Source organism: Somniosus microcephalus, chromosome 28, assembly GCF_052327205.1.
Source record: "Somniosus microcephalus isolate GS21.2 chromosome 28, FLI_Smic_1.0, whole genome shotgun sequence".
Taxonomy (NCBI): Eukaryota; Metazoa; Chordata; class Chondrichthyes; order Squaliformes; family Somniosidae; genus Somniosus; species Somniosus microcephalus.
Window position 1 is genome coordinate 48965830 of NC_141014.1, and position 20169 is coordinate 48985998.

Below are 20169 nucleotides of genomic sequence, written 5' to 3' on the forward strand. Positions count from 1 at the left end.
ACTTTGCTAAAGTAAGAAGCTGGGATTTAACCAACCCCCCAAACTCCTAATATTTATACCGCTGGATAATCCAGGGCGTGGCCGCCTAGATGATGAGTGACATTCCTCAATACCCAATCAGAAGTGGCAGCCTCTCTCAGAGCACCAATCAAGTAAAGGGAGGAGGGGAGATGACTCCCAGAGCCAATCAGAACATTTAGCCGCAGATTTAATAACTTTTCGATCCTTCGGGACGGGAAGTATGCGGTGTGCTTCCTGCAAGAAACCCACACCGTTCCGGGAGACGAGGCCACGTGGCTCCTGGAGTGGCAAGGAGGGGTCAGCATGAGTCACCTCTCCAGTGTTTCCAGTGGGGTGGCTATCTTGCAGGCCCCGCATTTTCAGCCGGAGATCTTGGGGGTCAAGGAGCTCGTGCCGGGCCGCTTGCTCCAGGTCACTGTTCGCCTGGGGGGCGTGCCGCTCCGTCTAGTGAACGTGTACGCCCCTCAGACCGGTGCGCAGCAAGCGCGCTTCTTTGAAGAAGTGTCCACTCTTCCGGGCTCCATCGACGCGGGCGAGTGCGTCATCCTCGGGGGGGATTTTAACTGCACCCTCGAGGCAAAGGACCGCACGGGCGGCCTGCGAAGCCCGGCGGCGATGGAGAAGTTGAGGGACCTGGTCGGGTCCCTCGACTTGGTGGACGTCTGGCGAAATCTCCATCCCGACTCCAGCGCCTTCACTTGCGTGAGGTCTGGGAGAGGAGCATCCAGAATCGACCGCCTCTACATTTCCCGGGCATACGTCTCCTGCGTTCCGGCGGCTTCCATGCGGCCAGTGCCATGCACGGACCACCACCTGGTGTGGGCGGAGCTCGTTCCGCTGCGCGCGCGGGGGGGGTCCGCGTACTGGCACTTTAACAACCTGCTGCTGGAGGACGCACGGTTCCGGGATTCGTTTAGTCGGTTCTGGGCTGGCTGGAGAAGGAAACAGGGGGGCTTCCCCTCCTTGAGGCTATGGTGGGACGTGGGCAAGGCTCACGTCCGTCTCTTCTGTCAGGAGTATGCGAGGGGGTCGACCAAGAGGCGGGAGGCCCGGGTCGGGCGGTTGGAGAAGGAGGTGCTCGACCTGGAGTCCCATCTCGGTCAAGTCGTCGAGGACCCGGCCCTGCGGTTGGTGTACGAAGAGAAGAAGGGCGCGCTGAAGGACCTGCAGCTCGTCGGGTCCCGAAGCGCGTACGTGAGGTCGCGGATCCAGTTCCTGCGGGACCTGGACCGCGGCTCCCCCTTCTTCTACTCGCTGGAAAAAAGACGGGGGGTCCCTAAGCAGCTCTTGGAGCTGCTGGCCGACGATGGATCTCTGGTCTCGGATCTGGAGGGAATCCGCGCGGAGACCCGCGCCTATTACGGGGCTCTGTTCTCACCGGATCCGTCCAGCGAGGATGCGCGCAGAGTTTTGTGGGAGGACCTGCCGAAGGTCGGCCTGGAGGGCACCGAAAAATTGGACGCTCCTCTGAGTCTGGAGGAGCTGACCAGCGCCCTCCGCTAGCTCTCTAGGGGGAAGTCCCCGGGGCTGGACGGGCTGACCGTGGAGTTCCACAGGGCGTTCTGGGACGTCTTGGGGGGCGACTACGCGCGGGTCCTGGGGGAAAGTTTGGCGACCGGGGAGATGCCCCTCTCTTGGTGCAGGGCGATGATTGTCCTGCTGCCAAAGAAGGGCGATCTCCACCTCCTTAAGAACTGGTGCCCGGTCTCCCTCCTCAGCACGGATTACAAAATTTTTGCCAGGGCCATGTCTGCTCGCCTTGGCGCCGTGCTGGCCCACATGATCCACCCCGACCAGTCCTACACGGTCCCGGGCCGGTCTATCCATGATAACATCCATCTGGTCCGGGACCTGGTCCACCATTCCCAGAGGGCTGGTCTGTCAGTTGCCTTCCTTTCCCTGGATCAGGAGAAGGCGTTCGACAGGGTGGATCACGAGTATCTTTTCGGGACTCTGCGCGCATTCGGGTTCGGGACGCATTTTGTCGCCCGGATCCGACTTCTGTACGCTGCCGCGGAGTGTCTGATTAAAGTTACCGGGTCCTTGACGGCGCCCCTTCGCTTCGGGAGGGGGTTGCGTCAGGGATGCCCCATGTCCGGCCAGTTATATGCCATTTGCGTAGAGCCTTTCCTGCGCGTCTTGCGGAAGAGGTTGGCGGGACTGGCTCTGCAAGGGCCGGGCGTGGAGGTGGTCCTCTCGGCTTACGCCGATGACGTGCTCCTCATGGTCACGGATCCCGTTGACTTGCGGAGGATGCGGGAATGCCAGCAGATTTACTCGGACGCATCCTCCGCCAGGATCAACTGGGGGAAATGTTCCGGACTCCTGGTGGGTCAGTGGCGGGTGGACTCCCTGCCGGAGGAGTTCAGGCCCTTCGCCTGGAGCACTACGCACCTCCTCTACTTGGGAGTCTACCTCAGCCCGGCCGAGGACGCCTGGCCGGCGAACTGGCACGAGTTGCAGGCCAAAGTCGCCACTCGCTTAGGACGCTGGACAGGATTGCTCCGAGTGTTGTCCTACAGGGGTCGGGCATTGGTCATAAACCAACTGGTGGCCGCCATGTTGTGGTACCGGTTGGTTACTCTGATCCCTGCGTTTGTCACCAAGATACAGAAGAAGCTCGTCGACTTCTTCTGGAACAACAGGATGCACTGGGTCTCTGCCGCGGTTCTGAGTCTCCCGCTTAGGCAGGGCGGTCAGGCGCTGGTGTGCCTTCGCACCCAGGCTGCGACTTTCCGTCTTCAGACGCTGCAGAGATACCTGTATGTTGAGATTCCTCCAAGATGGTGTGCGCTGGCGACGTATTTCTTCCGCCAGCTGCGCGGCCTCAATTATGACACGCAGCTCCTGTTTGTGAATGTGGGTGGCACGCGTGCCAGCCTGCGAGAGCTGCCTGTCTTCTACCAGGAACTGCTATGGGCTTGGAATCAGGTCGCTTCCAGGCGCAGCTCTCCCCCGACAGGAATGGTGGCTGTCCTTCGGCAGCCACTGTTCAGGAATCCGCACCTCCACGTCCGCAGGTTCGGGTGGCTGGCAGAGCGCAGAGCTGTGGCTGGCAAGGTGACTCGAGTCGGGGATCTGCTCGATGGCGGAGGAGCGGGCTGGATGGCGCCGGAGGAGTTGGCGAGGCGCATGTCTTGGGTCAACGTCCAGCTCGCGGCCGATGCCATCGAGTCGATAAAGGCGAAAGTGCGCCCGGGCACCACGAGGCGTATCGAGGTGGCTCAGGCGTGTGGGGCGATCCCGTCTGAGCTTTCCCCCGTTCAGACGGAATTCCTTGTCGGCGCCCAGCCCCGAACCCCCCCTCGGGAGCCGGCGCCTCACAACTTGAGCCGTCTCGAGGAAATACCCTCCGTGCCTTTTCATTCCGCACGGAGGGGTTTCCTGTACGGGCTGCTCCTGCACACCTTCCACTTTGCCATCTTCGCCTGCCGTCCGGACACGCCGTGGCGTGCCGTTTTACCTTCCGACGGAGGCGGTGGTCCCCAATGGGGGGCTCTCTATGCGGGAGTCCTCCCTTGTTCTATTGGGGACTTGGCCGGGAGGGTGTTGCACAGGGCAGTCCCGTGCAATAGGTATTTAAGTAGGTTCACGGACTCCCGGACCGCATGTTTGTTCTGCGGTCTGGAGGAGTCCGTATTTCATATATATATCGAGTGTGAGAGGTTGCAGCCCCTCTTCCATTATTTGAAGGGGCTGCTCCTCAAGTTTTGGTTGCACTTCAGCCCCACGCTCTTGATCTATGGTCACCCGGTGCGGAGGGGAGCGGGCGGTTTGGAGGACCTCCTCGTGGGTCTGCTCCTGGGCCTGGCAAAGAAAGCCATTAATTGGTCCAGGCAGCGGGCGGTCGAGGGGGTCATCCGGCCGGATTGCCTCCCTCTCTTCCGTGGCCATGTTCGCGCCCGGGTGGCCCTGGAGATGGAGCACGCGGTGTCCGCCGGCGCGCTCGATCACTTTCCTGACCGGTGGGCGCCGCGGGGACTGGAGTGCACAATTGGGTTGGAAAACCAAATTTTAATTTGATTCTTAAGGTTTATTTGAAGTTTTAATGGTTTATTTACAGTTTTTAGTTGTCTAAATTTATGTTTTCACAAAAAGAGGATCAAGTAAAGGGAGGAGGGGGAGATGACTCCCAGAGCCAATCAGAACTTTGAAAAATGAGTGTCATTGGCTGACAAGGCAATAAGGACCCCAAGGGAAGGGAACAGTAGCCTAGTGGTAAATTTACTGAACTAGTAATCCAGAGGCTTTGATTAATGGGACGTGAGTTGAAATCCATCCACAGCAGCTGGGGCATTTAAATTTATAGAAAAAAAATAAGGATCCCAATCGCCCTGACTTTCCTCAAACACAGTTTGAATATCTGGAATCACAGGCTTATCTTTCGGCTAATCCATTGGGACGATTAAATCATCAATCAGAAACATTTAAACCATAAGTTACCCCCTTTTTAAAGGGGCACAAACAATAAGTTCCAAATTATGACAAAACTAAAATAAAAACCTTTTAAATTATAATTGAGTTCCCTGGATCCACTCTGCACTGCAGTCCCTCTGGTGCCCACCGGTTAGGGAAAGCCTCAAAGGGAACCGTCAGACACTGCGTGCTCCCTCTTCAGGGACACCCAGGCATTGGTTGTAGCCACGGAAGAGAGGCGGGCAGCCGGAGCGAACACCACCCCCCCCCATCGACTGCGCTCTGCCTGGACCAGTTGAGGGCCACCTTGCCCAGGTTAATTGAATCCTCCGTTGTTTGCGAGTCAGTGTCTTTTTAATAGTTCTGCGTGGTTCAGTGGGTTGGTCATTTTCAGGTATCTGTGGGTTTGAGGCAACATCCAACCAGATCAGTGAGTCTGCAAAGCGGGTCAGGCGAATGGAAAGTGCGTGTGAAATAGCAGAGGCTCTGACCATCATTTTCCAATCTTCTCTGGCTTCAGGTGTGGTGCCAGAGGACTGGAGGACTGCTAACGTGGTACCGTTGTTTAAAAAGGGACCATGTACAGCAAGCACCTCAAAGCACTGGAGAGGTACCACCAACGCTGCCTCCGCAAGATCCTGCAAATCCATTGGCAGGATAGACACTCCAACGTCAGTGATCGCGCTCAGGCCAACATCACCGGCATCGAAGCTTTGACAACGCTCGATCAGCTCCGATGGACGGGTCACATTGTCCGCATGCCCGATACGAGACTCCCAAAACAAGCGCTCTACTCGGAGCTCCGGCACGGCAAGAGAGCCCCAGGTGGGCAGAGGAAATGCATCAAGGACACCCTCAAAGCCTCCTTGAAAAAGTGTAACATCCCCCACCGACACCTGGGAATCCCTGGCCCAAGACCGCACAAAGTGGAGTAGAAGAATCCGGGAAGGCGCCGAACACATCGAGTCTCTTCGCCGGGAGCAAGCGGAAGCTAAGCGCAGGCAGCGCAAGGAGCGCACGTCAACCCAAGCACCCCACCCACCCGCCCCCTTCAACCACCGTCTGCCTCACCTGTGACAGAGACTGCAGGTCCTGCATTGGACTCATCAGTCACCTGAGAACTCGTTTTAAATGTGGAAGCAAGTCATCCTCGGTTCGGAGGGACTGCCGAAGGAGAAGAAGAAGTTTAAAAATGGAGAATGGGATAGACCGAATAATTACAGGCCAGTCAGCCTAACATCAGTGTTGGGAATATTATTGGAAACATTTCCGAGCGACAGGATAAATCTTCATTTAGAAAGACACGGATTAATCAGGGACAGTCAGCATGGATATGTTAAGGGAAGATCCTGTCTGACTAACTTGATTGAATTTTTTGAGGAGGGTCGATGAGGGTAGTGCGTTTGATGTAATCTATATGGATTTTAGCAAGGCTTTTGATAAGGTCCTGCAAGGCAGACTGGTCACAATAGTAAAAGCCCATGATATCCAAGGCAAAGGGGCAAGTTGGATCCAGAATTGGCTCAGAGGCAGGAAACAAAGGGTAATGGTCGAAGGGTGTTTTCGTGACTGGAAGGCTGTTTTCAGTGGGGTTCCGCAGGGCTCAGTACTGGGTCCTTTGCTTTTTGTGGTATATATCAATGATTTAGACTTGAATGTAAGAAGTATGATTAAGAAGGTTGCAGATGATACAAAAATTGGCTGTGTGGTTGATAATGAAGAAAGCTGAAGACTGCAGGAAGATATCAATGGACTGGTCAGGTGGGCAGAACAGTGGCAAAAGGAATTCAATCTGGAGAAGTGTGAGGTCATGCATTTGTGGAGGGCTAACAAGGCAAGGGAATACACAAGGGTAGGACACAGAAGTGCAGAAGATCAGAGGGACCTTGGAGTGCATGTCCACAGATCCCTGAAGGTAGCTGGACAGGTAGATAAGGTGGTTAAGAAGGCACACGGGATACTTGCTTTATTAGCCGAGGCATAGAATATAAGAGCAGGGAGGTTATGCTTGAAATGTATAAAACACTGGTTAGGCCGCAGCTAGAGTACTGCGTGCAGTTCTGGTCACCACATTACAGGAAGGATGTGATTGCACTAGAGAGGGTACAGAGGAGATTTACGAGGATGTTGCCTGGGCTGAAGAATTTTAGCTATGAGGAAAGATTGGATAGGCTGGGTTGTCCTATTTATCCCTCAAATAAAAACAGAAAATGCCGGAGACGCTCGGCAGGTCAGGCAGCGTCTGTGAAGAGAGAAACAGAGTCAACGTTTCAGGTCGATGACCTTTCGTCAGAACTGGAAAAAAGCCAGAAATGGAACAGATTCTTAAGCAAGTGAAGAGGCTGGGAAAGGGGGGAGGGGAGGAAAGAACAAAAGGGACGGTCTGTGATAGGATGGACGGCAGGAGAGATTAAGAGACATTGAGAGATATTCAAGGCAAAGGGAGATGGTAATGGGACAGGTTAAGAAACAAAGGATGGCTCTAGATGAAGTGTAAATTGTGCTTTCTTTTAATATTAATCCCTCAACCAACATAACAAAAACAGATGATCCAGTCATTATCACATTGTTGTTTGTGGGAGCTTGCTGTGTGCAAATTGGCTGCTATGCTTCCTACATTACAACAGTGACTACACTTCAAAAAGTACTTCATGGGCTGTCAAGTGCTTTGAGACGTCCGGTGGTCGTAAAAGGCGCTATAGAAATGCAAGTCTTTCTTTTCCCTAGTCTCATTCTTTTGTATTTTCCCACATTATATGCCATTTTCCACCCACCTATCCCGATCCCTTTGTATTTGTAGGTCCGCCTCACCCCCATTATTAGATTCATGCCAGCTTTAAATGATGGTTAACTGTGTATGTGTGTTTTTGTAATGTTTTAAATATTACCTTTTGCACGAGTACATTCCATGTATTTGACATGTACTGGGGTAAGTCTGGTCTATCCGCCGGGGAAAGGATGTTTGAGTTAAGCTGACGGGATTGGGGGGATTGCAGGAAGAGAGGCAATCACTGTGTGTACTCTTTTTGAGCAACCCATAAACAAAGAGACTAACTAAACTCAAAACATTAAGTGAAACTTAACAAATTAAGTTGAAATTTGGTTGCTGGGTGATGAATCACTCCAGTCCCCACGGGGCCCACCGGTCGCAGGCGGCCTCGAGCGTGCCGGGTTCACCGCGTGCTCCATCTCCAAGGACACCCGGGCACGAACGTGGCCACGGAAGAGCGGCAGTCAGTCGGCCGAATGACCCTCTGCTGCCTGGACCCAGTTGCTGGCAATCACTGTGTGTAGTGTTGGTTGTGTAGACTTTGTTCCACTGATGTGAAGAGACTATCTGTTATAGACTTGTTTTAGTGATTAATCTCTCTTGATGTTTGACTGTCGAGAAGGAAAGTACAAATGGAAAGAGGCGAGGAGACTGGTGAATCTTCTCTGGTGGAACAGGAAGTCCAGTAAATCATTCTGAGATGAGAATTACTGAGGTTTCCCTCAATCTGGTCAGGGAAGGATGGTGCTGGGGTTCCATGGATACCTTGTGTTCCTGATTGGACCACAACACTGTGGGATCAACAGGAAGGAACAGGCTAAGAAAGCACATCAAAGGTCTAACACTATTGAATGAAAGATGAAGTAAGGAAAAGTGGGACTAGTGGACTGACACACGTGTTCATGTGATACAGGTATGTTGAGAATAACCTCAGATTTTCACCCAAGGTCAAAACTCAGATAAAGCTCTAACACTGTGACCACGTCTCTAATTGTTTATCCTATAGTTACCTTGCCCTATTCTCCAACTCTCCATTAGACTTAGAAGTGGCAGCTTTAGCCATAGGAACCTAGTGCAGTGTGGTTCTAAGCCAATGGGACTCCATGAAGAGAGTATTGTTCTTCACCCCCTCCCCACCAACAGAAATGATCTTCACCAAGAAAAGTATCCCATAAAGGCCAGTTGGAACTCCCAGATTTGAATTAGGACAATTCTATTAGACTAGATTGGGTGTTTAAACAAATTGTCTGCAACTTAAAACATCAAATGAAACTTAAAATTTGGTTGCTGGGGTTGATGATGCATTCCAGTCGCTGCGGAGCCTACCCGTCACAGAAGGGCTCGAGCATGCTGGCCGACACCGCGTGCTCCATCTCCAGGGAGAACCAGGCGCAAACATGGCCACGGAAGACAGGCAGGCAATCGGGCCGAACAACACTCAACCGCCCGCTGCTTGGACCAGTTAATGGCCTTTTTGGGAAGGCCCAGGAGCAGTCCTCCGAGAAGGTCCTCTCATCTGCCTGCTCCCTCCACACTGGGTGACCGAAGATCAGGAGCGTGGGACTGAAGTGCAACCCAAAATTGAGCAGCTCCTTTCACATAATGAATGAAAGGAGGACTGCCACCTCACATTCTGTGTAAACACAGCCCAGTGTACTCTTTTAGTTGGGACCAACAACAAATTTGACTGTAAATTAACAAAAGTTCAACTAAAACTTAAATCAAATTAAAATTTGGTTTTCCGGGTTGACGAGGCACTCCAGTCCCCGCGGCGCCCACCGGTGGCGGAAATACTCAAGCGTGCCGGCGGACACCGCGTGCTCCATCTCCAGGGCCACCCGGGCGCGAACATGGCCGCGGAAGAGAGGCAGGCAATCCGGCTGAACGACCCCCTGGACCAATTGATGGCTTTTTTAGCCAGGCCCACAAGGGTGACCGTAGATCAGGAGCGTGGGACTGAAGTGCAACCAAAAATCGAGGAGCAGCCTCTTCAGGTAATGAAAGAGGGGCTGCAACCTCTCTCATTCTATGGAAACGTGAAACACGGACTCCTCCAGGCCGCAAAAAATGCAGGCGGCCTGGGGGTCCGTGAACCTATTTAAAACCATATTGCACGGGACCGCTCCGTGCAACACCCTCCAGGCCAAGTCCCCGATGGAACAAGGGAGGACTCCCGCATAGAGAGCCCTCCATTGGGGACCTCCGCCACCGCCGGTCAGCAAGACGCCACGCCAAGGCGTGTCCGGACGGCAGACGCAGACAGCAAAGTGGTGTCTGCGCAGGAGCAGCCCGTACAGGAAACTCCTCCGCGCGGAATGAAAAGGCACGGAGGGTCTTTCCTCGAGACGGCGCAAGTTGTGAGGAGCCGGTTTCCGAGGGGAGTTTCGGGGCCGGGCGCCGATTAGGAACTCCGTCTGAACGGGGGCAAGCTCGGACGGTATCGCCCCACGTGCTCAAGCCGCCTCGATACACCTAGTGGAGCCGGGGCCCAGTGCCATTTTCACCGACTCAATGGCTTGGACCGCGAGCCGGACGTTGGCCCAGGACAGGCGCCACGCCAGCTCCTCTGGCGCCATCCAGCCCGCTCCTCCGCCATCGAGCAGATCCCCGACTCTGGTCACCTTGCCAGGCACAGCCTTGTGCTCCGCCAGCCACCCGAACCCACGGTCGTGGAGGTGCGGATTCCTGAGCAACAGCTCCCGAAGGAGAGCCGCTGCTCCCGAGAGGGGTAAGAGCTCCGCCTGGAAGCGACGTAGTTCCAAACCCATAGCAGTTCCTGGTAGAAGACAGGCAGCTCCCGCAAGCTGGCACGCATGCCGCCCACTTTCACAAACAGGAGCTGCGTGGCGTAATTGAGGCCGTGCAGCTGGTGGAAGAAATACGTCGCCAACGCACACCATCTCAGGACACAGCCCAGCGTAGCTCTTGTCTGAAGACAACCAAATGTTATCAGAAAATAAGCAACCACTCAAATTTACAAGGAGACAAAATCTAGTCCAATGTTGAACAGTTTATTTACAGTTAGTGACAGTTGATATTACATTAAGAGCCCAGGTCTCACAGCTCTTTGTACAAAGTCACACAACCCATCATTCCCTGAAGGACAGGGTCTCCCACACAATTATATAAAACACGAGTACTGAACACAATAAGCTTCAGTCACTCTCCCCCAGGGTGTGCTTGTCAAACAGGTACTCTCCCATGCCATTCTCAGGGGCTCCCAGTCTCTTCAAGTTGGTGATGTGATCTCCAAGCTTCTTGATCATCTTCACTTGCTCATCCAAGTAGTGGGTCTCCAGGAAGTCACACAACTGAAAGAAACAAAAAAAAAAGTGAAACTAGTTATAGCCAGTAGCAGATATCAAGGAACATCCAAGCTCCCCCCACTTCCTCTAGAGTTGGGATTTTAATCCTCATGGACTGGAGGATAGTCAAGTGGTGTAATTGAGATGATGTAAATTTGCTCAAATGATCTAGTAATTCCTGTACAATAGATGCTTAGATCCTGGAACCACTGCGACACACTTATTCTCAATGTCCACATAAGGCCAACTGTCCCATCCTCACCCCAACCCCCTAAAGAACCCAGGAGACACCCCAACACAACGCGATTGGGCATGTAGATTGTTGAATCAGCTCAAGGACAGCAAGGTTCCACCACCTCCAACATACCCAAAAACCCACCAAGAACTTACATGAGGGTCAGTGCTCCCAGTGGAGAGTTTGTGCAGATCCAGCAGACTCTGGTTGACATTCTTCTCCATCTGCAGAGCTCTCTGCATCACCTCCAGACCATTGCTCCACTCATCCTGCTCTGGTTTCTGAAGGTGAAAGTCACAGTTCACTTACAATGAATTAAACAAAAAAGACACAAGGCAGCACAAGGAAAACAGGGGTGAAAAGCAGCCAGAAATCCATGTTACCATGAACCAATGTGTCACAGGAATATAAAATGACAGCATTGCTTTAGAAAGTATTGGAAACAAGGGGAACCCAACAGAAGGCCACTCATTTATTGAATCCAACCTTGATGTCCTCCAAGAGGATTCGGCCTCCACGCCGATTCTGGAATTTCATCAGTTTCTCAGCATCCTCGTGTTTCTCATGTGACTGCTCCTTGAGGAACTCGGCAAAGTGACGCAGGGCAACATCATCCCGGTCAAAGTAATAGGACTGTGGAGAGAATTTTAAACAGCTTCAGCAGACCTAGATCTTCATATACAATGCAAGATTATATTTACCCCTAGTTAGCTAGTGAGTTCTTAATCTTGCAAAAATAGATAGAACCATAGAAGATAGGAGCAGTAGGCCATTCGGCCCCTTGAGCCTGTTCCAACGTTTAGTGAGATCATGGCTGATCATCCAAACAAGTACCCTGTCCCTGGCTTCTCCCTTGATCCTTAAGATACCATTGGTTAACTAGCAAAATGCAATTCACTTCACTAATCTGAACATGTTGGCCAGCTTCTTCTCCCAAGAACCAGGATGAAACAGTCAACCAACAAATAAAAACTATAAACTACAGTTCAGGATTATATTTCATGAACAGTCAAACTAAACTCTACTGCTGGATAAGTAGTCCCTCCTCTACTTCCTGTCATTCAGATGAGATGTTAAACAGAGGCCCTGTCTGTCCTCAGGTGGATGTGAAAGATCTCAAGGCACTACTTCAGAGAACAGGGGAGTTCTCTCCAGATTCCCAGACCAATATTTATCCCTCAACCAAAACAGATGATCTGATGAGTCTCATTGTTTGTGCAAGCTTACTGTGCACAAATTGGCTGCTGCATTTCCCACATAACAGGTGGCTTCATTGACTACCTCCCAAAGTGCCTTGTAGCCAAAGAGATCTAGGCAGTGAACAAGGCTTCAACACCAGGATTCCCAGAACTTCACTTCCAGTTAAAGAGAAAGCTAGTGAGGACCTGCCAACATGTCACTCACTACAGTCACCCCACTGAAACTGAACTTTGTCTCATGTCAACAAGCACCAACAGTCACTTGACCAGGTTTGTGCTCTTCTGTTACAAACTCAGGCAGCAGCTGAGCTAGTTCCATATATTAAACCTGGTCAACAGAGTGCAGCTGCTACAAGGAGCAGGCCATCAACACAACAAGCTCACCCTGAAGTACTCACTGCTCAAAGATTGCTTCCCCAGGTAAGGAAGTCAAGAGAAATATAGTTGAAAGCCAGTTCATGGAACTACAGAATGTCCAGCTTTTAAGAATACAGCAACAAGGAATACAAGACTCACCATGGAAAGATAAACATAGGAGGAATAGAGCTCCATGTTAATTTGCTTGTTGACAGCATCCTCACAGTCCTTGTGGTAGTTCTGACGTACTTGGGAGGCCATCTTCACTATTTCCTGTTATACTATTACTGCTCACTAGCACCTAGAAAGTTCAAAAACTAACCCTTTCTAACTCAAGCTCTTGTATTTATACTACTGGGACAGCCTGCATTCAAACAAGGAATGACATCACCAATGATGATTGACAATCCCTGAGAGCCAATCAGGAATCTTTCCTGAATCCAGGCACCAATTAACAAAGGAGAGGGGGTGTGGGGGAGGAGGGGGTGAGACCCAGAGCCAATCAGAGCTATGGAAAACCGGCAGGTTTGGGAGATCAGTCTCGGTGATGTCATTGCTTTTGGGTTCCTTGACCTTCTTCAAATCGGAAAGTCTCTCGTTGTTTGATGCTCTCATTTGAATTAAATGACAATTTGCTGCTTTCCAAAAGCTCAAGGTGCTGAGAATCATCCTTCGCTATCGATGAATTTTCCTACAATTGTTCCTTCATCGTCGCTGGGTCAAAATCCTGGAACTCACTGCCTAACAGCATTGTGGGAGTACCTTCACCGCACGGAGTTCAAGAAGGCGCCTCACCCCCACCTTCTCCAGGGCGACTCGCGCCGAGCAATACATTCTGGCCGTTGACAGCGACGCCCACATCCCGTGAATTAATATTCTAAAAATGGAATCAATTGATTGGAAACATCTTTGTGTGTTATGGAACATACACCAGAGTATTATTCATTTCACATTTTCAGATTCTGTAGAACCGGGACCCATGAGGCTTGACTTTCCATTAAATATTTCTCCCCATCACACAATCCCTTCGAATGTAAAGACAGAAATTTCTCTTCCAGAAAAACAGGCATGTTCCCGATGGCGGGGAGTCCAGAACCAGGGGTCACAGTCTAAGGATAAGTGGGAAGCCATTTAGGACTGAGATGAGGAGGAATTTCTTCACCCAGAGAGTGGTGAACCTGTGAAATTCTCTGCCACACAGGGCAGTTGAGGAAAATTCATTAAATATATTCAAGAAGGATTTGAATATATTTCTTGAGGCTAAATGGATCAAGGGATATGGGGAGAAAGCAGGGACAGGGTACTGAATTTGGATGATCAGCCGCGATCTCATTAAATGGCTGAACAGGCTCGAGTTGCTGAATGGCCGACTGATGCTCCAATCTTCTATGTTTCTCTGTGTATTTTCTAGCCCGTCACTCGGGGAGCTGCTACCAGGGCTGTGCTTCTTTGTAGTCAGACTGTAGGAAATGTATCGGCACGGAGCGGGGTGAACGTCGACCTCATAGATTTTGTGAGATGCAAACAGTTACCATTAGTGCCGTTCTGACCTCAGTGCGGGGAGTGCTTGCAGCCGAACCGCACCCGAGTTCAACGTGTTAAATTGGTATAGAACCTCGGTTAGACTACACTTGGAGTACGATGCACGGTTCTGGTCGTCATAGAATCATAGAATAGTGCAGCACAGAAGGAGACCATTCGGCCCATCGAGTCTGTCCCGGCTCGTTCAAAGAGCAATCCAGTTAGTCCCACTCCCCCGCTCTTTCCCCAGGAACCTGGAACTTTTTTCTACTTCAAGTATTTATCCAATTCCCTTTTGAAGGCCACTATTGAATCTGTATCCACCGCCCCATCAGGCAGCGCATTCCCAATCCTAACCACTCCTTGTGTAACAACGTTTTTCCTCCTGTCGCCTCTGGTTCTTTTGCTAATCATCTTAAATCTGTGTCCTCTGGTTATCGACCCTTCAGCCATTGGAAACAGTTTCTCTTTATTTACTCTATCGAAACCCTTCATGATTTTAAACACCTCTATCAAATCTCCCCTTAGCCTTCTCTGCTCTAAGGAGAATATTACAAAAAGGATATAGAGGCACTGGAGGAGGTGGAAATTTGATTTACAAGGATGATAGCAGAACTGAGAGGTTATATCGATCAGGAATGACTGAACAGGCTGGGGCTCTTTTCTCTAGAAATAAGAAGGCTGAAGGGTGACCTAATAGAGGTCTTTAAAATTATGAAGGTGTTTTGATAAGGTAGATGGAAAGAAAATGCTTTCACTTGTGGGGGAGTCCAGAACTCAGGGCCATAAATATAAGATAGTCACTAATAAATCTAACAAGGGATTCAGGAGCAACTTCTTCAGTGGTGAGAATGTGGAACTCGCTACCACATAGGAGTAGTTGAGGCGAAGAGCAGAGATGCATTTAAGGGGAAGTTTGGTAAGAAGGGAATAGAAAATATGCTGATCGGATTAGATGAAGAAAGGCAGGAGGAGGCTTGTGTGGAGCATAAACACCGGCACGGAGCAGTCGGGCCGAATGGCCAGTTTCTGTGCTGTAAATTCGATGTCATTCTTAAAACACGGGCGCCTGTAAAGTTTTTCACATCGAGTGAGCTGAAGACTTTGTTTTGTCTGAAACATGAAGCCGTCAAACCCGTCAGCACGCAAACCCATCCCGACTCGTAGAATTGCGGCTCATCGTCGTGTGAAATTTGGGGACTCAGATACCCCAGAAATGCCTCCGAGAGATGCAAAGACATCAATGTGGAATGGCTGAAGACGGCAATTTCATTGCACCTGCTGCAGTTCTCAGCTAAGTTCCTAAATTAGCGTGTAAACACTGGCGTGTTGCAGCTGCAGCATCATCAACGGATGAATCCATTCCTGGGGGTGAAGGACACAAATGGAGATGCAGTCGGATTTGGAAAGGATGATTGCTATTTGGTATGAACTGCACAATGGGCCTGAATACCAATCAATACATTTATGGAGGAGCTGCCGGTATTGGGTTTATACATTGATGGAACAGGCAGGGAGGGGGAAGAGAGTTTCAGGAGAAGTATCTATTTAACTTGGGGGTTTCACTTTGTGCATTTAATGAAATACATTTACTCCTTCCGGAAGGATTATATTTTGTGGGAATACAGTTCCGCACGTATTCCTCGTCCTTCAATACCTTACCCAAGACCATGAGTGTTGGCAGGTTAGTCAAACATGGTGGGGGAGGGGGAAGGAGAGTGGTCCCAGAACAAAGCCCAGTAGGGTACTCACAGTTTCCCAGTAAGATATTTTCAAATTCTCTACCCCAAAGGGCTGTGGATGCTGAACCATTAACTATATTCAAGGCTCAGATAGATTTTTAGATTGTAGTGGGATCAAGGGATATGGAGATCGGGCTGGAAAGTAGAGGTGAGATTGAAGATCAGCTATGATTTTATTGAATGGTGGAGCAGGCTCAAGGGCCGCATGGCCTACTCCTGCTTCTAATTATGTTATGTGGATAGCAAGCCGATATGGCAATTGTTGATTCTCCTCCACCACCACATCAATTGTAATCCCCTTATCATGAGTTCAGTGAGCTCCAACATTGGTCTGTGCAGCAGTTATTTGTTTCTCTGCCCAGAAAGGCTATAGCGGCAGTGGTGAGTTTGTTAACGGAGTTACCCCCGCTAATGACTGATGGGGATCTGTAGCAGTTTACTGAATACAAACTGCTCTTCCCCAGGGAAAATATAATTCTTAGAGAATGCGAAACCAGAGCTTTCTCTTCATTGGACTGAAATGACAGAACACAGTCACAGCAAATCATCCTTGTGTTTATTATAACTTGTATTTCATTGTAATGGCTAAATTATAACTCTCTTCAAGCTCTCAAGGGCAGGGGGGAATATTCATCACCATGGCAGCAAGTACTTCTATTTAACTGCCTAGAGCCCAAGCTTTGGAATGCCCTCCCTAAACCTCTCTGCCTCCTTTAAGACTCTAAAACCTACTTCTTACCAAGCTTCAGGGGTCCCTGGTCCCATTAGCTCATTTGGCTGAACACACCTTTGTACATTAAGCTGTTGCATTACAGCATTGCAGTTTGTTTGCAACACAAGATCGACAAATTTCCAAGAAATACATAGAATATCAAAGTTAAATAGATTAAAATTACCCTGCCAAAAAAAGTAATAGAACTGTTCCCATTGGTGGAAGGGTCGAGAACCAGAGGACACAGATTTAAGGCGATTGGAAGGGGGCCCAAAGACAACATGAGGAAAAACTGAACGCAGCGAGTGGTTAGGATGTGGAATGCACTGCCTGAGAGGGTGATGGTGGCAGACTCAATCTCTGTTTCCAAAAGGGAATTAGACAAGTACCTGAAGGATAAAATGGCAGGGCTCCACAGAAAGGGCAGGGTATAGTACTAGCCAAAGTGCTCCTGCAGTGAGCCAGCATGGGCTCGACAGGCCGAATGGCCTCTTGTGCTGTAACCATTCTATGACCAAATCCCATGACAACGCTGCTGCACAGCCCAGTGTAATACTGGAAATGTAACCAAGTTATGTTAACTGGAACAAAAACCACTAAAATTTAGAAGGAGACAAAATCCAGTCAAAATATAGAACAGTTTATTTACAGTTAGTGACATTTCACATTAAGAGCCCAGGTCTCTCAGCTCTTGCACAAAGTCACAAACAATCATTCCCTACAGGACAGGAGTCTCGCACACAATTACAAATACAAGTACTAAACACAATAGGCTTCATCCCTGCAGTCAGTTTAGTCACTCTTCCCCCAGGGTGTGCTTGTCAAACAGGTACTCTCCCATGCCATTCTCAGGGGCTCCCAGTCTCTTCAGGTTGGTGATGTGATCTCCAAGCTTCTTGATCATCTTCACTTGCTCATCCAAGTAGTGGGTCTCCAGGAAGTCACACAACTGGAAAAAGAGGGAAACTAGTTATGTCCAGCAGCAGATTTCAAGGAACATCCTAGCTTCCCGAAAGAGTTCAATCCACTTGGACTGCAGGATAGTGTTGTGGTGCAATTGAGATTAATGGAATTACTGCATCATTAGATTAAACTTCCTGCAGAATAGGGGCATAGATCCTAAAATCACTGGGACACATTCACTAGTCAATGTCCACAGTAGGCCAACCTCCCACCACTCAAAAACCTAAAAGGCACCAACACAAAGCTATTGGGCGTGAAGATCTTTTGAATAGGCTCACGGTACCACCACCTCCAACTTAACAAATGCCCACATTACAGCTTCAAGAACTTACATGAGGGTCAGTCCTAACAGTGGCGAGTTTGTGCAGATCCAGCAGACTCTGGTTGACATTCTTCTCCAGCTGCAGAGCTCTCTGCATCGCCTCCAGACCATTGCTCCACTCATCCTGCTCTGGTTTCTGGAAAGGGAAATTCAGACAATTCACTGTACAATGGAATAAACAAACAAAGTATTGAAGGAAATTAGGGGTGCAAATATCTAATGTTACCATGAACCAATGTGTTAGAAGAAAATAGAACTACAGCATTAAGCCAACACAACTACTGGAGTCAAATAACAGATGTAGTTAAGGGGAAGCTAGATAAGTACTAGGGAGAGGTGTATAGAAGGATATGCAGATAGGGCTAGATGAAGCACAGTGGGGGGTGGCTCGTGCAGTATAAACTCTGTCATAGACCCACTTGGACAAATGGCCTGTTTGTTATAAATTGGAACCAATGGCTTTAGAAAGTATTTGAAACAATCAGTCTACGGGTCCCAGACAGAAGGTCACTTGTTCATCGAGCCAAACCTTGATGTCCTCCAAGATGATTCGGCCTCCACGCCGATTCTGGAATTTCATCAGTTTCTCAGCGTGCTCCCGTTCCTCGTGCGACTGCTCCTCGAAGAACTCGGCAAAGTGACGCAGGGCAACATCATCCCGGTCAAAGTAGAAGGACTATGGAGAGATCAGAAAAGTCGTTGGGTATCCCATGGCAGATCTATCATGGGTATTGTACATAAAGCCAACCTGGATTTTGCTTTAATTCAAAGGGTTCAATTCTCACTGAACTTGTGGTACATGGAAACTAGCACAGGCCTACTTACTTCACTAACCTGGTAGCAAGTGGACAATCTGACCCCTAGCAATAGGGAAACTGGCCAATGGAAATGGCAAAAGAACCAGAGGCTACAGGAGGAAACTCAAGTGCATGCACTGCCTGAAAGGGTGGTGGGAGCAGATTAAATAGTAACTTGCAAATATTGGCCCAGATCTATTGCCAAGGGGCACTAGAAACAAACCCATTAAAGTAAAGTAGAGTCTAGTCACAGTGCACAATTCATGTAGTACATCAAAGAGGAGACACTGGTCTGAATCTTACTGGCTACATTCATCCCATGGAACTAAAATTACCACAAGCAACATTAATTTGGCACCTTCAACACTAATCAAGGCATTTCAGAGGAGAACCACATACCAAGGAATAAAGGTTCATAAACCTTCAGAATTTGAAGTGCTTGGTCAAGGTCAAGAAGTAGGAAAGCAGAGTTAAGGGAGAGTTCCCGAGTAGGGTCAAAGTGGCTGACGGATTTACCACCAGTACGGCAAAGGGAGTTAGAGAAAAGACAGAAGGGCACAAACTGAGAGTTAAAACTAAGGTTAATATTAGGAACAGGAGTGGGCCATTCAGCCACTCGAGCCTGCTCCACCATTCAATTTGATCATGGCTGACCTGTAGCTTTACTCCATCCCCCTTGAGGCACTTACCCAAGAAAAGCATCTGTCTTGAAAGCTCCAATTGTCCCAGCATCCACAGCTGGGGGGAAAAGCAGGTAAAGAAAAAAAAAAAAAAAAAAAAAAAGTGTTCCAGGTCTCCACCACCCTTGTGAAAAAGTGCCTCCTGACTTCCCTCCTAAATGGGCTATTTCTAATTTTAAGATTACATCCCCTTATTGCAAAAGCAAAGTAGGGAAAGGCCATGGAGTGATTTAGAAGTGAGGATAACAATTCTGATTTCCACACATTGAATGCAGAGTGTATTCCAAATATAAACTTCAACAACACACTCAAGAGCCCAGGAAAGAGAGTCATTAAGATACTCAGAATATGGTTCAGTTACTGCAAGGACCAGAGAGGCAGTTTGTTAATGGACACACAAGATGATAAATTGCATTATATTTTAGCTTTAAAAAATGAATTTACTGTGCATAGATTGAGGGGTGGGCTAGACACAGCACAGAATTTAGTAGTGTCACATTACATAGTCTCCATTGTGAAGTGGTCAGAAATACAAGACTCACCATGGAGAGATAAACATAGGAGGAATAGAGCTCCATGTTGATCTGCTTGTTGACAGCATCCTCACAGTCCTTGTGGTAGTTCTGACACACTTGAGAAGCCATCCTAATTATTATTTTTTGCTAAATCTAAACTTTGTTGAAATAAGAAGCTGGAATTTAACCAACCCCCCAAACTCCTAATATTTATACCGCTGGATAATCCAGGGCGTGGCCGCCTAGATGATGAGTGACATTCCTCAATACCCAATCAGAAGTGGCAGCCTCTCTCAGAGCACCAATCAAGTAAAGGGAGGAGGGGAGATGACTCCCAGAGCCAATCAGAACTTTGAAAGGGGGTCGTCCGGCCGGATTGCCTCCCTCTCTTCCGTGGCCATGTTCGCGCCCGGGTGGCCCTGGAGCTGGAGCACGCGGTGTCCGCCGGCGCGCTGGATCACTTTCGTGACCGGTGGGCGCCGCGGGGACTGGAGTGCTTAATTGGGCTGGAGAACCAAATTTTAATTTGATTATTAAGGTTTATTTGAAGTTTTATTGGTTTATTACAGTTTGATTGGTTTATTTACAGTTTTAATGGTTTATTTACAGTTTTT

At 49.3% G+C, this 20169-nt stretch overlaps 2 protein-coding genes across 2 annotated transcripts; both read right to left on the reverse strand.

Annotated features, from left to right (window-relative positions):
- Positions 1–8868: 8868 nt before the first annotated feature.
- Positions 8869–12624, reverse strand: LOC147099831 (ferritin heavy chain, oocyte isoform-like). The gene is made up of 5 exons (XM_085969250.1): positions 12463–12624; positions 11234–11380; positions 10903–11028; positions 10103–10136; positions 8869–8894 (listed from the first exon to the last, which is right to left on the reverse strand). The coding sequence occupies exons 1-5, from the start codon at positions 12562–12564 to the stop codon at positions 8869–8871; spliced, it is 435 nt and encodes a 144-aa protein (XP_085825376.1). The 5' UTR covers positions 12565–12624.
- A 4273-nt stretch (positions 12625–16897) lies between these two features.
- On the reverse strand, positions 16898–19744 carry LOC147099832 (ferritin heavy chain, oocyte isoform-like). Its single transcript, XM_085969400.1, has 4 exons — positions 19583–19744; positions 18093–18239; positions 17574–17699; positions 16898–17227 (listed from the first exon to the last, which is right to left on the reverse strand). The coding sequence occupies exons 1-4, from the start codon at positions 19682–19684 to the stop codon at positions 17075–17077; spliced, it is 528 nt and encodes a 175-aa protein (XP_085825526.1). The 5' UTR covers positions 19685–19744; the 3' UTR covers positions 16898–17074.
- Between the last annotated feature and the right edge of the window lie 425 nt (positions 19745–20169).

What these genes read in the sequence shown, in the direction of transcription:
- LOC147099831 (XM_085969250.1), bottom strand. Translation starts at nt 12,564, where the DNA reads ATGGCCTCCCAAGTACGTCAGAACTACCACAAGGACTGTGAGGATGCT. An exon ending in CTGGGAGCACTGACCCTCAT is followed by an intron (nt 10,137 to 10,902) that starts GTAAGTTCTTGG and finishes GGTTGTCTTCAG; the next exon opens with ACAAGAGCTACGCTGGGCTG. An exon ending in GGGCTGTGTCCTGAGATGGT is followed by an intron (nt 8,895 to 10,102) that starts GTGCGTTGGCGA and finishes GTTAATTTACAG; the next exon opens with TCAAATTTGTTGTTGGTCCC.
- LOC147099832 (XM_085969400.1), bottom strand. Translation starts at nt 19,684, where the DNA reads ATGGCTTCTCAAGTGTGTCAGAACTACCACAAGGACTGTGAGGATGCT. An exon ending in CCTATGTTTATCTCTCCATG is followed by an intron (nt 18,240 to 19,582) that starts GTGAGTCTTGTA and finishes ATCTCTCCATAG; the next exon opens with TCCTTCTACTTTGACCGGGA. An exon ending in CTGTTAGGACTGACCCTCAT is followed by an intron (nt 17,228 to 17,573) that starts GTAAGTTCTTGA and finishes CTCTTTTTCCAG; the next exon opens with TTGTGTGACTTCCTGGAGAC.